At 34.6% G+C, this 17,781-nt stretch overlaps 2 protein-coding genes across 2 annotated transcripts; both read left to right on the forward strand.

Annotated features, from left to right (window-relative positions):
• Positions 1–104: 104 nt before the first annotated feature.
• Positions 105–6,699, forward strand: LOC129890178 (SUN domain-containing protein 5). Its single transcript, XM_055965734.1, has 4 exons — positions 105–426; positions 1,830–3,181; positions 3,269–3,354; positions 6,403–6,699. The coding sequence occupies exons 1-4, from the start codon at positions 300–302 to the stop codon at positions 6,608–6,610; spliced, it is 1,773 nt and encodes a 590-aa protein (XP_055821709.1). The 5' UTR covers positions 105–299; the 3' UTR covers positions 6,611–6,699.
• A 2,236-nt stretch (positions 6,700–8,935) lies between these two features.
• On the forward strand, positions 8,936–15,959 carry LOC129890814 (F-box protein CPR1-like). Its single transcript, XM_055966290.1, has 2 exons — positions 8,936–9,026; positions 15,538–15,959. The coding sequence occupies exons 1-2, from the start codon at positions 8,936–8,938 to the stop codon at positions 15,957–15,959; spliced, it is 513 nt and encodes a 170-aa protein (XP_055822265.1).
• Positions 15,960–17,781: the final 1,822 nt, after the last annotated feature.

Below are 17,781 nucleotides of genomic sequence, written 5' to 3' on the forward strand. Positions count from 1 at the left end.
TTTTTTTTTCTTTTTCTTGAAACATTAAAATGAGATCAAATTAAATGTATGTTTACCTTTATGCCTTTGGATAGACTATAAATTTCAATGTGATAAAAAAGGAAAAAGTTTCCGCTAGTTGGGGAATTCAATGCATTTGTTCTTCACGAAAAATTCACAAAAACTCCTCAAAAAACCACACAAAACAAGATGCACTTTTTCTTCATCTTATTTCTCTTTCCTCTGATCAAAACTCAATAAAACAAAACCTGTACTCTATGCAATGGACTCCCAATCATGAAATTTATTATTGAGAAGAGATGAAGAAACCTCGTAATGTCGTATACAACGATGTAGTCTCCAAACCTCAGCTGTTTTTGCGGCTCTTCTTTTCTATTTTCTGTGCCTTTCTCCTTTTCTATTCTCTGTTTGTTTATGGATATGGAGGTAAAATTTCGTCTACCCATTTGTTTTTTTTTCCCATTATATTACATCCCCACTTTCTTATAATGATTTTTCTAACTTGGGTAATTTGAAAAAAAAACAAAAAAGAAGAAGTTTTTTATGTGAATGCTAATGACCCTTTGTTACTTTCTTGGTGATTGTCTTCGTAAATGAACATTTTAGTGTGATTCAGTGTTATTAAATGCTTAAAAAGACAAACTTGGGTATATGGTGTTTACAAATTTAGCTAATTTAGCTCCATGAGGAGCTTAGTAGAAAAAAGATCCTTTGTTGCTTTCTTGGTGACTGTCCTCTTGAATGAACATTTAGAGAGTAATTGGGTTCTATTAAATGTCTAAAAAGACTTACTTGAGCTGAGTATCTATCAGAAATAGGCTCTCTACCTCTCAAGGTAGGGGTAAGGTCCATATACATTGTACCTGCTCAGACTCCATTTGTGGGATTAACACTGGGTATGTTGTTGTACTTGGGCACATGGTGTTTACAAATTTAGCTAATTTAGTTCCTGGAGGAGCTTAGTAGAAAAAGACCTGTTGTTACTTTCTTGGTCACTGTCCTCTTAGATGAATATTTAGTGAAATTCACTGCTATACTGCTATTAGCTTTTAAGAAAAAAAAAATACTTGGGCACATGGTGCTTACAAATTTAGCTAATTTAGCTCAAGGAAGAGCTTAATAGAAAAAAGATCCTTTGTTTCTTTCTTGATGACTGTCCTCTTGAATGAACATTAGTGTATAAGTCAGTGCTATTAGCTGTTTAAAACGACTTACTTGGGCATATGGTGTTTACAAATTTAGTTAATTTAGTTCAAGGAGGAACTTAGTTACAAGTTACAACTGAGATGACTTGGGTTTGTTTTTCGGTTTTCATTTGTTTATTATGAGTCATCTTTAAGAAAATTAAAGTGAATTCTTCCAATGCTTGAAGTTTGTTGTTTATGGAGTTTGAAAGTAAGTGAATAAATATTAAAAGTTCTTGTTTTTATAGATTTATAAACAATACCTTGTAAAATTTAAGTGAAAAAGATGACACATGAGATGTACTTATTGGTTTGGCATAAACACTGGGCATGAGTAAGCTTTTCTCTTATTAGACTCAATTTTCCTGTGAAGTTTTTAGTAGCTTCTACTGTTCTTTTTCTTTCCTCTTCTTTCCTCGGATTATGGCGTTGTTCGTTCAGAACTATTTTACTCTTCATGTTTAATGGTGCTTTAACTCTCACCCAAATGTCAATTTCTGTAGTTGGAAAACTTGAAGCTTGAGGCTACAGTAGCATGTGGAGAATGATATATCTATACAGAGAGAATAGGATAGTGATGATCTTTTATATCTCGTATATTAGTTCTCTGAATGATATATATCGTCTCAATGGAATTTTGTGCAGGGATTTCTCTTGCCTATGCTGAGACTGTAACCAATTATAGTGTTAACGATAGAGAGTTCAACAGGTCCACTCAACCGCTTCTAGAAAGCGGAGGGAAGAGCAGTAAAACTGAAGTACTATTGGAACTCAACATATCAGTTAAGATTAATGATTCTTGTAGTCTTACGAATTACAATGCAATCCCTGAGCATTCACTTCAGAAAACAAGTGCATTGGAGGATGCAGTTTCAACTATTTTAGGTTACAATATGTTGATATGCCAAATGCAGCCACAAGTAGTGCATATCCTTCGTAATGAAGATCGGCTACTAAATGGTAGAACTCACTTGACCTATCCAAATTTGGAAGAATTCAGAAGCATTACAAAACAAGAAAAGAGAGGGAGCACAGCAAGTCAGTTAGTAAATATCACCCACAGGCTCGAGCCTGATGGTACACCTTACAATTATGCCTCGTCATCCAAGGGTGCTAAAGTGGTGGCCCACAATAAAGAAGCAAAGGGAGCAACCAACATACTGAACAAGGATCATGATAAGTATCTCAGGAACCCTTGTTCTGTGGTCAGGAAATTCTTTGTTATTGAGCTTGCAGATGAAACTCTAGTTGATGCAGTCAAAATTGCAAATTTCGAGCACTATTCATCTATGCTAAAAGAATTTGAATTATCCGGGAGTTTGGTATATCCAACTGAGACATGGAATCCACTAGGAACTTTTGTTGCTGAAAATGTCAAGCATGGTCAGTGTTTTAAGCTACCTGAACCAAAGTGGCTTAGATACTTGAAGCTAAATTTACTCACGCATTATGGTTCTGAATTTTATTGTACTATCAGTTTTATCGAGGTATATGGTATTGATGCAATAGAACAGATGCTTGAGGATCTTATTGTCAATTCCCCTGAATCTTCTCATGATAAAATGGAAAATCTTAACAAAACTGCTCTGCGGTCTATGATACCAGATTCAGGTTCTGACTACCATGAAACAAAGGGTGTCGTTCAAAATTTGGTTGAGTCTGCAAACAAGGGGGTAGAAAATTTTGATGAAGGGCAAGGTCTTAATTTAGATGCAACAAGGAAAAAACAAACCATAACCAATGGCCATGAGTTTATAAAAAAGCATAGGCAGCAGTCAAATGGCAGAACACATGGCGATGCAGTCCTAAAAATACTGCTGCAGAAGGTGAGAGCGCTTGAGTTGAACTTATCTGTCCTGGAGAAGTACATTAAAGAGCTGAGCATGAGGCAAGGTGACATTCTGCCTGAGCTAGATAATGAAATTTCTCAAGTTTCAGATCTCCTAGAGAAAAGCAAATTGGAGATCAAGGATCTTCTGAAATGGAAAGATAATATGGTGTGCCTAACTATTTCCTTTTTGTTGCTAATGAGCAGACTAATGCACACATTTCAGTCATAAAAAGCAAGTTCTTTTTCCTTTCAGGAGAAACAAAGAAGTGATCTTGAATCTTGGAAAGCTTCTGTCTCAGCTCAATTGGATTTATTGGTCTACGGAAATCGCATGCTAAGGTAGTAGATCTCATGTAACCCCCTTAACAAACTTGTTTCCTTATACTATAACTTGGTTTTGTGTTATTATCCGAGTGAATTGCATCTGTTTATCTTGATTCCTTCTTCTTTAAGGTTTGTGTTCCCGGTAGCTGCAGATTTGCTGTATCTCAACGTGAGTATAGAAGTTTTAAAATAACTTGAAACCCTGAAGCTATAGGAATTTCAAAATTTTAAGAGGTTAGTAGGAGTTTGATGTTGTGAGTAAATGGTCCATTTTAGATCTTATCTTATGTTTCTCTAACACCTCAAAAAAGAAAATCTGGAGCTTTTTTTTTTTTTTTGTAATAGTAGTAGTTTAAAATGCAAAGCTGAAAGCAGCTTTCTGAGCATAATTATATTTCCTGTTCCTAGAAAAAATGAGGCAATGGACAGGAAAAAGTTAATCTCTGAAAGATCCTTTAATATTTTGTAAAACAAATACAATTAGAGAGTTTAGCTTGTGTTTTCATGCATCACAACGTTATGCATTCGGAGAAAAAGAGGTTCTTCTATTGGCATATTTGACTTTTATTGTTTCAAAGCAATTCATGTAGGACGACTCAGTAGTTTTCCCTTTATTTGATCCGAAGAATTCTACTTTGTAAAACCTAGGTCGACTTTTGATGATTTCGAGTCCCTATTTTTCATGGTCAAGATAGGTAAATGATATGCATTGTGACCCAATCATAAATCAACTGGCAATGTAGTAGTCTGTTACACACTTCTTCATACATTTTATCTTACATGAGTACAAAGGGGTTGTTACTAAAGGTGTAAGATTCTATTTGGCAACTAGAATATAAAGCTCTGGGCGAGCAATGGAAAACCCTGCTGCTGCTTCCAGTACCTGTTGGAAAATTTCTTTATAATATTTAGTTTGAATGGGGAGAAGCAAAAATTAGTCATGTAGGACAAACTGCAACATGTACTGGAAACTGCATACGGACCTCTAAAATCCTAGCTCGGTGATTTCACATCGTGCTTGAAGAGGGTTTTAGGTTTCATCCCGAGATAGAAGGGTTGGTTTGAGAGAAGCATCCTATCTTAGAAATGAAAGGGAGTGCTTGAACTTTGAACAGGCTATAAGCATTGTGTGATTTCCACTTGACAATCTGGCTTTGATCGTTAGGAATTAGGCTGACATCAGAATGAAAGTGAATAAGTTGTTTGGGCGAGGCCAGTTGCTAATTGAGTGATTTTATTGACACAAAACAAAGTTGAATGACTTTGCTAGATAAATTCTCAAAATTGAGTGAATTTTTAAGATATTAACTCCATATTAAAACTACAACTTGCAATTTTTATGTGTAAACGTAGATGGTTTTTTTGATTTTACTGTTGTTTACCGTCTTTTTAGTTTTAAAAGTAGATGGTCTATCTTTATTAAATTGAAAATTGACGTTTTGTGAGTGATCAATTTATTAAGATGAAAATTATTTATCCTCAAATAATTCAAGTGAGAAAATAGCAAACGTGGCGATAAAATTTTTCATCTCCTAGCCAATTAGAAGGCCACAAAAAAATAATGTTGTCCGGCAATTATCTACCTTGACCCAATTACATGAAATAGAAAATCCTATAATAATTCAAGGGTATAATTGAAAAGAAGCTTTTTGTAGAGTTTTAAACCAAACACAAGATTAGGTGCGAAGCAATGAACTTGATGGTGTTACTAATCCCTGCGTTATTAATCTTTGTACCAAACGACCCCTTAGAGTTTATGCTTGCAAATGGATTTCTAATTATTGAATCTACAAAAAGCATGGATAGGTTGTTGATTATTCGTTTCTCAGACTGATATAGTTTTTTCCTTTTGCGTATTCTACTTGTGCGTAAATCATTTCTGGCAGTCTAGTTATTTCTTGAGTCGAGTTCATATGACAACAAAAGTGTGAGAACTTGAAATCTATTCAAAATCGTGTGGAAAGCTTTGATGATAACCATGTTGTCACAAAATTGCTTTTCTTTTTACTCCTCCCTAAGAGCTTCCCCTTTTTTGCTCCCTTGGCGACTCAAATCTGCAACCTTATGGTTGGAGATGGAGGGTGCTTATCACTTGAGCAATCCTCTCTTGTCACATTATCGCATTAATTATGCCTGAAAATGATGTATTATTTGTTGTATCAAATTAGTTGAACCCAGAAGGTGCTTGGGTAGATTGTCAAGTATATCTTTCCATTCATCTGATATCACTTTTCATTGCCTATTTTACTTGTGTATATAGTGTTTCTGGAGGTCAAGTTATTTCTTGACTCGAGTGTATTATGTGCTCTTTGTCATTGTTCTTCTCTTAGCTTTCCATAACCATATTCCTGCATTATAGAGAACAATATGGGGCTAGGTTTCTATACCTTTTGGTATACTAATGAGGACTTCCCCAACATTAATATGACTGATTCACTACAAAAAAAGTGTGCATTTCAATAGGCCAAGTGATATTTTAATATCTCTGCTAGCAGTGACACAGAGCTGTAGTCAATTAGAAAGTGTAGGTGCTTTTGATGCTAGCAGTATCTGCTGCTAAACTTTTACAACAACAAAAAAATTCGGTGCGTAATTACTTTCACTAAAGGGATTCTATTTAAGTTGAGAGTTGAGTGTGTCACAGGCAATTGGTATGAGGAGACTTCGAATTTAACGAGGGGGATATGTACTTAGCTTCATTTTCATTGCTATTCTTGGTGCTGTTTTCTCTTACATGTGCTGGCAAATGATTTTGTGGAACTATTGAGGATTGAGCAGTTTTTTGTGTTAAACTCAGAATAAGAATCTGATCAAGAAGCTAAAATATTGTTTGTAAGAAAGAGATGTCTGTCTTGTTTGATTCTTCCTAACTTGCAATGGAATGACGATGGTCATTGGTTTAGTTGGTAAAACTGTATTGAAAATTAAAATGGATGATAAAATTTCCTAGTGGATAAATTTGTTTCATATTTGGAAGATTGTGATCAAGTTGTATTATTTATTCAACTCTCTAATCTGAACTGATTTTTCTTTCTTGTTCTTTGCTTTGAACTTCTTTTGCAGATTAGACGTCGAAAAGGTTGTGAATGACCAAAAGAGTTTGGAAAAGAAAGAGCTGGCTGTTTTCTCAATCAGCTTATCTTTCTCATGTATTGCAATTCTTAAGTTAATTTCACATAGATTCCAAACCACATTCACGACAAGTCGAGGTTGGCTGTTGATTCTTGTTAGCAGTAGCCTAATTGCATGTGTCACATTGTTTTATAGCTAATCTACTAACCTCATTGCTAGATAATCTTTATACATGTAGAAACTTGTTCACTCATACTGAATAGCTTAATTGAAAAGAAGTTTACTATAGTAGGATTTTTTTTCCCTCTGAAGATAATGGACTGCAACATTTACTAATCTTGTTTCTTCTGTTTACCATATTCCTGAAGTTTAACTATGTTATAAGAGGCTTTATTAAAACAACCGGGTTAATTACATAAGGTAATTATTATTTTGTAAAGACAAAAAATTAATGATGTTAGTAGTTCTATAATATTACTTAGGATATTTTACATACAAATAAAACAAAAGTCACTCGAGGTACAAGTATTAATGGTTATTACTCTTACATATTAATTACCATTATCGATTTGTCCAAATTATATGCATGTATGTATGTAGTAATGTGTACAAACATGAGCAGAAAGTTACATATATTTATCTTCCCTTCAAATAGATTATGCAATGACTCACGAATGATTTGTCGCAGTTTTAACAGTTACATCGTACATGCAGAAATTAAAAAAAATGGGCCAAAAATGACTCACGCAGTTTTAACAATTACGTGGTACATGCAAAAATTATAACGGAAACAATCTGCTGAAAAATTTCCAGTTCGAATGTTAGACTATATCAGTCACAGCATATATTCTCACATGGCCAACTATAAGTTACACTTTCAAGAATAATTTCCATGTCAACAATTAGGGTGCGGATTATGATAGAGCAACTCAAATGAAAGGAATATACACAAGTAATATAGTCTATAAAAAAAGTATTAGGTGAGAAAGATTTCATTACATGCTTAAACATCAAAAAAGTACAGATAATTTAACTAAACTAAGAATGTTCATTAGTTAAATAATGGCGAAACCCATCAGTGGCCCCCTAAAGTTGGCACCAACTTTCACTTAGACACCTAAATCTGGAGATGTTCATTTTAGACACCTCAAGTAAGGGTTGAATGTGTCATCTTGACACTTTTTACACAGTTGACACCTCGCGTGTTTTCCACCTACCTGAGGCGAACATCAAGTGCATGTTTTACATTGTTCAAAACTAGTTTAGTTCCAATACTAGTTTCTAAACAGATTGTACCAACACCAACCACCCTAGATACAGTCTCATTATTCATACTCAAGGTTCCAAAGTCACCAGGAGAATAGGAAGAGAAAAATTTCCTCCTTTATGTCACATGAGATGCGGCACCAGTGTCCACAACCCAGCTTGACTCATCACAAGCAATATTTATCAAATCTGCATCAAGGACTATAACAAGATTTTTGGTGGAGATGATGGCTAGGCAATTTTCATTGCTTTCTTCTTTATTTTCCTCATTGTCTTTGTTCTCCCTCTTCAATTTCCGGCAGAACTTCTTTGTGTGTCCTTTCATGCCACAATGATAACACTCAATATCTCTAAGTCTGCCTCTGTATTTTCTCCTGCTATGTTCTCTATTCTGAGAACCACGATTTTTATTTCTCCCTCTGGAGCCAGTTACTAGGACATCCGACGAAGAAGAAGAACCATGAGATTTTCTTCTCATCTCTTCGTTCAAGACACTACTCTTGATGGAATCCATAGAGAACACACCATCCGGAGTAGAATTTGACAATGAAGTTCTAAATGTTTCCCAAGAGTCTGGTAGGGAACCAAGTAGAAGCAAGCCTTAAATTTCTTCGTCAAATTTAATACCCATAGCAGATAACTGGTTCATAATTTCCTGAAAATTATTCAGTTGATCTGTCATCGGGAACCATCATGATATTTTAAACCTAAGATTTACTTTTTAAGAACATTTTGTTGTTCCCAGTCTTTCGAGCATACAAACTTTCAAGATGCTCCCATAGGGTACGAGCATGCGTCTCTCCAGAAATATGGTTCAACACATTATCGTCAACCCACTGCCTAAAAAATCCACACACCTGTCTATGCAATAGATTCCACTCTTCATCTGTTTTATTATCAGGCTTTACAGTGGTAAAGACTGGTTGATAAAAATTCTTGACATGAAGCAAGTCTTTCATTTTCCCCTTCCAAATGGCATAACGATTATTCAAAATGTTCGATTTTATGGAATCCAACAACTAGAATGCATAAGAATTTGCCTAATTTTAGACTTAGATGGATGAAGAACAATCGTCCCATATATGGATTTGGATATGATGAGCTCCATGACGATTATAAAGTAGTGGGTATTTATACTAATTATGATGGTACAGATATTGTTGCCATCAAAATATGTAATCTAAAGAGTAATTCTTTGAGTTGTGTTGATTATTCTGGGGATATATTACAATTAAATACTTCAGGCTCTAATAGAAAAATGGGGTTACTTCGTTCAGACGCAACTTTCTTTGCGAATGGGAAGCTTCATTTCGATACTATTACTTTTGTTCCTAATTCCGGTGATCGCCGTATGGGAAAGGAACATTATTTCTTTTGATTTAGCTAATGAGAAATGGGAAATGATGAAGAAGCCCTCCTATGGAGTAGGGGAGACTGATGTGTGTGTGGGAACGTTGGGAAGTGATCTTTGTGTCTTTAGGGATTATAAGGGAACTCATTTAAGTGATTGGGTTATGAATGAGTACGGGGTTAAAAAGTCTTAGATAAAGAAGTTTACCATCAGGTATCCAATTAATCACGGTTTACATCCACTATTTTCATGTCAAATAAAGGTGAAATATTGGCGGTGTTTGGATCAACTTCCATAATATACAATTCAAAAGATGACGCATGGAGATATCCACATGTTATTAATGGTTATGACTTTCATGGCTCGAGAATCTATGTTGAAAGCCTAGTTTGTCCTTTTTTCAATTGAAGTGGCAAGGAACGCAACAAACCTAAGGCGGAAAAAAGCTCTGATCAAAACAATCCAGTAACAAATAATTTGTAAGTACTTACTTCTCAAGTTCTTTCAAATTTGTTTGTTATTTCAAATATTGAACAACACACGCATGTGAAGGCTATCTTTAAACTATTTTTCTTCTGGACTAGCTTGCTGCTAATCGCTAGATGTATATTTTCTTGTGTATATAGTTCGTTTGTTTTTGGAATGACCATGGTGTCCGTGCCAACTTTCAGATGATAAGAAATCACCTAGTGTTTTTGTTGTCTTTGTTGAAATTTGAACCCGAGACCTTATGGTTCTCAACTTACTCGATTGACCACCACTAGGCCACACCCTTCGGTGTTGTGTATATAGTGTTTATGGAGGTCCAGTTATCTCTCGAGTCGTGTTTATTATGTGCTCTTTGTCACTGTTCTTCTGTTAGTTTTCCATAACCATCTTCCCGCATTACTGGAACCATATGTGGCTAGGTTTGTCTACCGTTTGGAATAGTTATGGAGATTTCCCCAACATTAATATTAAAACTTACCTTATCGAAGAAAATCATATTTTGGCATAATAGATAATCATTCCTATTCAAGAACTAATTGTAATGTATCATCAAACTGAATAATCTTCTTTAGTTTCTTACTAGTGAAATAGCCAGCGCTTCGGCGATTACGAAAAATCTCATGTACCGGGTATCTATGTCCATCAAGGCTAGGACAAATGAGAAGAATCACCTAGTATTTTTGTCGTCTCTGTTGGGATTTGAACCCGAGACCTTGTGGTTCTCAACCCACTTCATTGATTTATTAAATACTTCACGTCTATAAATGTGGACGCCTCTTATCTCTATATGTCATGCGTTCAACTATATATTGATATTTTGGAATTTTGACCCAAGCCACTGAATGGAGAAGTAGTTAATCCTTACAGAAAAAATGTTAATAGTTTGACAGACCTGCATTCACCTATACCATGGTTCTATTTGTTGAATTGCATCTGTTGTGAGTCATTCAATTGATGAAGCTAGAGAGAGAAACCAAAGGGTGGGTTGACAGCATAATATGATCATGTGATTGATATGAATGCCTGTTTTGGTAATGCATTGTAGTGCCGAGGGTTTACCAGAAACAACCTCTCTGCCTCGTAAAGCCTCGTAAAGATAGGGATAAAGCCTGATCAATCAAAGTCAAATTTGAATATGGGATGAAAATCCAGTCACTCAAATTTTCTCGTTGATCAAATAAGATCATATTGAGACTCTAAACACCAACGAAACCCTTCTACTCCACTGACCAACTAACATGAAATTACCGCGCAAGCTACTCAATTTTTTTTCTTAGCTCTGAATTATGGTTTTGATGCTACATATATAAAAGGTCGTCTGGTAAGGTGTATTAGGTAGAATAATATTGGTACTAAATTTTAGTACAATGTTTGGTTATAAATTTAAGTCTGGTACAACAAATATCAATATTACTTATATATTTATTTAGTACTATTTTATACATAGTAAACCATGACATTAACAATATCAAAACTATTCATATTCTAATATACTCAATTCGGTATTATTTTGAAATTATACAATACATGTAATTTAATACAACAAATCATAAAGTCGATAAAAAATGTCAACATAATTAAATCATTACTAATACACTCTATTCCATTCAATTCTTATAACAATCCCAGATCATCAAAAAAAAGAAAACAATCCCAGAATATTTTATTTCACAAGATAATATATCCATATACTCCTTCTATCTCAAATTATCCGTTGTGTTTCTCTTTTACACGCTCCTTAAGAAAATATTAATCACTAAGGTTTTTGACTATTTTTACTCATATTTATGTCATAATAAGTACTCTTTCTTCATTAAATATTTACTTTATTTGTACCGTCTCTCCATAATTGAGGTGTTTGTAGTTTCAAAATATAATTAGTAATAAGAATAAAATACAAAAAATAATTAATTTTATCTTGAACATTTAAAGATAAATAATTTGAGAAAATCATTTTTAAAAATCATAGTGGATAATTTAAGACAGAAGGAATAGTATAGTTGAAAGCCGAAAAAAACTTGTAGGGACAGTTGGGACTAGATATAAAAAATAAATAAGAAAAAAAGTTGGATACACTTAACTCTCCATATCCTTGAAATTAAAAATAAAATAAAATTAGATCACAAAATTCTAACGGAGTCTTATCCTACATTTCTAAGCAAGCAGGATATAAATGGTCATTTTATTTTTGAGCCGTGAAACCCTTGAAAGTGCAACTCAAATGGAACCTGAATTCTCCAATGGTACTCAATTTCCATCAAATATAGTGCAAGATTCAATTTTGACTATTCCTATTCTGCCACTAGAACTCTATCACTGAAATTCTCTCGAGGCTTCCAGTAAAATTCCTCTTGAAATTCATGTTGGTTTCAAAATTTTGGCTTGCTTTAATCTCTAGTCCTGAATTTATCAAGACCCATCTCAGTTTATCTGCTATGAACAAGAATGAGGAAGACACTCAGCATGTACTTTTTGTGGATGTTGGTGGAAAGAAATGGAATTATAAAGAATGTCCTCTTAATTATTTCTTGACTCTGTTACTGAGGCTCTTGAATTGGATTTTCCCTTTGAAAACGACATTCATCAATTTGAGGTTATGGGTTCTTGCAATGGATTGGTTTATCTTGCCAATAGTGTCGTAGAATAATCCCTTTTTATGGAATCCAATAACTAGAAAACACAAGAATTTGCCTCTTTTTAGACCTAGATCGAAAGAAAACAAATGTGCAGCATGTGGTTATGGATATAATGAGCTCCATTGATGATTATAAGGTAGTAATTATTTCTTATAATGATATTATTCGCGGTTCAGATGACATTGAGGTCAAAGTATATAGTTGTAACACCCTAATTTTTTTTTCGCGAAAACTCGAACCATTCTTCATATGCGTATAGACTCGAACTGAATGACTTTTAGTTGTGTCTATGAGTTAGGATCAATTCCTAAGTATTTGAAGAGTATTAGATGTGATTTAGGTTAATGAGGGATCTCTAACACTAAGCCAAGTCCAAAGTATTTCTATCGGTTAAATTTTCGGATGAGTCCATATAAGGGTCAACTTCAAATGACCATAACTTTCAGAATATTAAGAGTTAGGTGACCCACGACCTATTAAATTAAAGGTTTTTGAGTCCTCTTTCCAACTCCACTGAGTTTAACTCATTCCGAGTTTGGAGTCAAAAGTTATGACCGTTTTACCAAAGACTACCGCTGCAGCAGTTTATGGGCTTAACGCGGTGCGGCAGCAGCGCGCCCGAAACTAGCTGCAGTAGTTTGGGTGATGGCACAGGCGCCACTATTGCGCCTGCAGGGTTTTGAACCCATTTTTTTAGATTTTTTTCGTGAGAAAGGGCATTCTGGAATTTTCTTCACCTATCCCAAGTATAACCCTAGCGGTTTTGGGACTGAAAAATCAGTTCCCTCATAATATCCAAGGAGGTTTTCTCTCCTCCACCTTAGGAGATTTGAGAGAAGTGACTAGAAAGGAGAAGAAGAGTTAGGATTCAAGATCTTCAAGTCATGTCCTTGGTTTTTGATGAGATAATCTTCATTTCAGGTATGTAAGGCTAACCTAAAATATGGATTGAGTTCTTCCGTATGCCCCATAGATGTGTTGGATGGAAATTGTGAAAGACTTGAACCTTCTATGAATGTTTTCTTGAATTTTTTCAAAACTCTAGAATATTTTTACATACTATTAATTGATTGATGATTTTCATGACTTGAATTCTTGAATAATTACTTTTCATATTTCATTTCATAAACCATAGCTACATATTGACTACAAATGATTATGTATATGCATTGATTGGAATGAAAAGAATGAATTGGGATAGCTATGAATGTGAATGACATAAATAGGAACGAAACCTTGGTAGAGCTAGAATGTCATTTGTGTCTCTATAAATTGAACATAGAATTAAATAAGGATTTTGTAGTAAGATGTTTGATGATGATGAAAATGATATTCATCTTTAAAAAGTGAAATGTTTGATGAAGATGTAATGGTGATGATGATGTTTTGAGATGTAATGGAGTGGAGTCTACTGTGACTACATGATATGATTTGCATAATTTGATTTGATTGGAGTCATATGAGGATCTTGAGTATAAATGATTGTTTGAGAAGGAGTTTTAAAAAACAATTTGTGAACGTTTTCGAATAAATTATTTATGCACTATTTTGAGTTTAAAGAATATTTATTTTCATCTTTGATTTAGAAAAAGTTTAAGCATGATTTGAGTTTGAGAAGTCTCTTAATTATCATTTTGAGCATGAGTATTTTGAGTATAAACGAGTTGAGCATTTTTACATTAAAACGTCTATTTTGAGATTGAGTTGAGGGGTTAAAATCATGTTTTAAATACATCTAATATTTACTGCATTCATTAAGTTGAGATTGTATCAAATTTAAAAATAAGAGTTTGATGATTGAGATGAGTTGATTTTGAAAGAAGGTCCAATGAGACCAGATTGATTGAGTTTTGAAACTAAGTCCAAAGAGACTAAATGAGTATTTTACTCACCTGATAGATATGAGCATATTGAATCTTGGGAGGAGTATTGAGCACCGAATTGGGTAAGAGTATAGTCCATACTCGAATCTCATGAACTACGTAGCCAACGTAGGAAGGGATTGGACCGTTAAATATGGATGTTTCCCTATTTCATTATCCTGAAATGATAGGACTTGATTGATTGATGGATCTATGATTGGTTGATTCGTTCATACCCTGGGAAAGTATTGAACGGACATGGCAACAATGTCGGCTTGTTGTACATCACTGGCTCATAGGTGATGTTTGTCAATTAGAGAAACACCCAAATTGAGTGGATTGTGCATGATATGATTGGTTTGATTGAGATTGTAGATGATTGAGTCGAATTGTAAAATATTGTTAAATTCTAATTTGCATATCTATTGAGCTGAGTCCTTTGACTTTATTGTTGAGTTGATTGTATATGATTGTATTGGATTTGATGGTATATGATTGGATTGTATACGATTTGATTTGATTGGATTGGATAGGATTGTATATGATTGGATTGGATCGAATTGTAAATGATTGGATTGAATTGGATTGTACATGATTGGATTGCATGGTATATGATTGGATTGGATGGTATGTGATTGGATTGTATACGTTGGATTGGATCGGATTGTATATGATTGGATTGGGTTGGATTGGGTCGAATTGTAAATGATTGGATTGAATTCGATTGTACATGATTGGATTGAATTGTATATGACTGATCTCTGTCTAAACTCTATTCTTACTTTAGACTTATGACACCTTTATTGAATCTCTCTTATCTTTCTGACTTGAGATATTTGAATCGATATTATTCTACCTTGATGTATGTTTCATTCTGCCATATTACATACTCGTACATTCCACGTACTGACGTCCATTTGGATCTGCATCGTTTCATGATGCAGAGACAGGTCTAAGAGATCATCAATAGGCGCACTGTTGAGGATTTGTTCACACTCAGCTTATCGATGAGTCCTCCCCTACATTCGGAGGATACCACTTATGTTATTCTTGCGTTGAGTTTAGTCTTTTCATTCTAATTTGAGGTAGCCATGAACCTGTCATTGGCACCAATTAGATAGTAGTGATAAAGGGTTCATAGACTAGATAGTGATGGATCGATTGAGTATTTTAATTCCTTGAATTGTTCTTGTCAGACTATTTTAATGACATAGATTGGAGTTCGAATTGTTGGCCCATGGCCTTTCTTCCTTGAGCTAGATTGTTGATTGGAATTGTCCACCTAATTATCTCTTTATTTTAAGTCTCCCGCTGATTGATTGAATGAACGGATGTGTGAATGGACCAAGTGGTTCGCTTGGGAAAAAGCAATGGTCTTCGAGTGCCGGCCACGTCTAGGGTATCCTCCCGGGGCGTGACAATAGTCTAAAGAATGATTCTTGGACTAGTTTTGATTATTGTGATGGGACATGCTCTAGCAAAAAAAGTACCAGTTATTGTGGGGAAAGATTAATTTCTGAAGGATCGTTTGTGGATGGGAAGCTTCATTGGGGTACTTATATTTCTGGTCCTGATGAGCACTTGGGCGAGAATGTTATTTCTTTTGATTTAGCTTATGAGAAATGGGAAAAGATGGAGAAGCCCTCCTATGGAGAAGGAGAGACCGAATTGTGCGTGGGAAAGTTGGGAAGTGATCTCTGTGTCTTTACTAATTCTAAGACAACTGATCATTTAGGTGCTTGGGTTATGAAGGAGTATGGAGTTAAAGAATCTTGGATAAAGATGTTTACCATCACGTATCCAGATAATCTAGACGAGGAGCCAACCTTTTTCGTGTCAAATAAAGGTGAAATATCGACGGTGTTTGGAGCAACTTCCATGATATACAATTCAAAAGATGAATCATTAAGATATTCAGATGTTACTAACTATCATGACGAGTAATATGCCCAATTCTACCTTGAAAGCCTAGTGTGCCCTTTTTCAACCCGAGGGACAGAGAATGCGGAAAAAGCTCATATCGAAACAATCGAGTAACAAATAACTTGTAAGAGTACTTTCTTCTCAAGTCTTTTAAAATTTGTTTGTTATTTCAAATATAGAACAAGACGCGCATGTGAAGGATATCTTTAAACTATATTGCTTCTGGACTAGTTTTGGTGTGCTCCTTGTTGTTAATAGCTAGATGTATATTTTTTTCATGTCTAAGTTCTCATTCTCTTGCATTGTGCTTGAAGAGGGTTTTAGGTTTTAGCCCGAGATAGAAGGGTTGGTTCTGAGATATGCATCCTTATCTTATAATGAAAGGAAATGTTTGAACTTTGAACAGGTTATATGCATTGTGTGATTTCCACTTGACTATCTGGGTTTAATCATTATGATGACAACGGAATTAAAGTGAAGAAGTTCTTTGGGCAAGGCCAGTTGCTAAATGTTTGTTCTTTTATTCATTATATATCATATGTTAAAGTAGTTAGACTTCAATTTGGATCGACTAATTTCCAACACTCCTAGGAGAATGAAAATTTTCACCTAGAAAACTACATTGTTTATATGTGAACTTGACAGTACTAAAAATTTCAAATCCATTTATTGTGAGCCACATAATTGCAAGCGTAAGGAATTCAATAGAATATAGAAAAACTGGAATCTACTGGAATGCGTACCGAATGCTTTGGTGTTAACCATGAGAGTGACTCTTAGAGTTTATGCTTGCAAATGGATTTCTAATAATTGAATCTACAAAAAGCATGGATAGATTGTTGATTATTTGTTTTGGGCTCCTCGACTAATTCCACAGGATACTTGCCACCTTCCACCAGCAACAGGTACCAGGTAACTTTGTCAACATGGCTAGGACAGATTGGAAGAAATCACCTAGTGTTCTTTTTGGGTCTATGTTGAGATTTGAATTTGAAACTTGATAAGGCGTGCAATTCAGTAGGTCAAAGTGTATTTTAATCTCTTCGTTTATCTCTCTGCTGGCAATGAGACAGAGCTATAGTCCCTTAGAAACTGTGTCTATATGCACCAGATTAATATCAATATAGGTGCTTTTGATGCTAGGAGTATCTGCTGCTTAACTTTTACAACGCCAAAAAAGGCTTTGGATACTGTGTGGAAATTCGGTGCTCAATTACTTTCACTAAAGGACTCTGTTTAAGTTGAATGTATCACAGGCAATGCATTTCCTTGCTAATTAGTATAAGGAACCTGGGGGCTTCTTGGGGATATGTACTTAGCTTCATTTTCATTGCTATTCTTGGTGCTGTTTTTTCTTACATGTGCTATCAAATGATTTTGGGAAACTATTAAGGAATGAGTAGTTTTTTTTTTGTGTGTGTGTGTAAAGCACGGAATAAGAATCTGATCAAGAAGCTAAAATATTGATTGTAAGAAAGATAATCTCTTTCTTGTTTGATTCTTCCTAACTAGCGATGGAATGACTAATTAGGATGGTCATTGGGTTAGTTGGAAAATTAAAAGGGATGATAAAACTTCCTAGTTGATGAATAATTGGCTTTTGTTTAATAGTTGGAAGATTGTGATCATGTTGTATTATTTTTCAACTCTCGAGGCTGAACTGATTTTTCTTTCTTGTTAGTAGCAGCCTAACCTAACTGCCTGCATTTGTCACATTGTTGCCGCTCAGCCAGATTATCAACTTGAAAAAACATAAATCTAAGGAAAGAAGACTATAATTATAATGGAAGTTCAATCTATTAATCATATTAGAAAATGCGAATAAAAAGGGCTAAAATTTGGA

This window comes from Solanum dulcamara, chromosome 5, assembly GCF_947179165.1.
Source record: "Solanum dulcamara chromosome 5, daSolDulc1.2, whole genome shotgun sequence".
In the NCBI taxonomy this organism is placed as follows: Eukaryota; Viridiplantae; Streptophyta; class Magnoliopsida; order Solanales; family Solanaceae; genus Solanum; species Solanum dulcamara.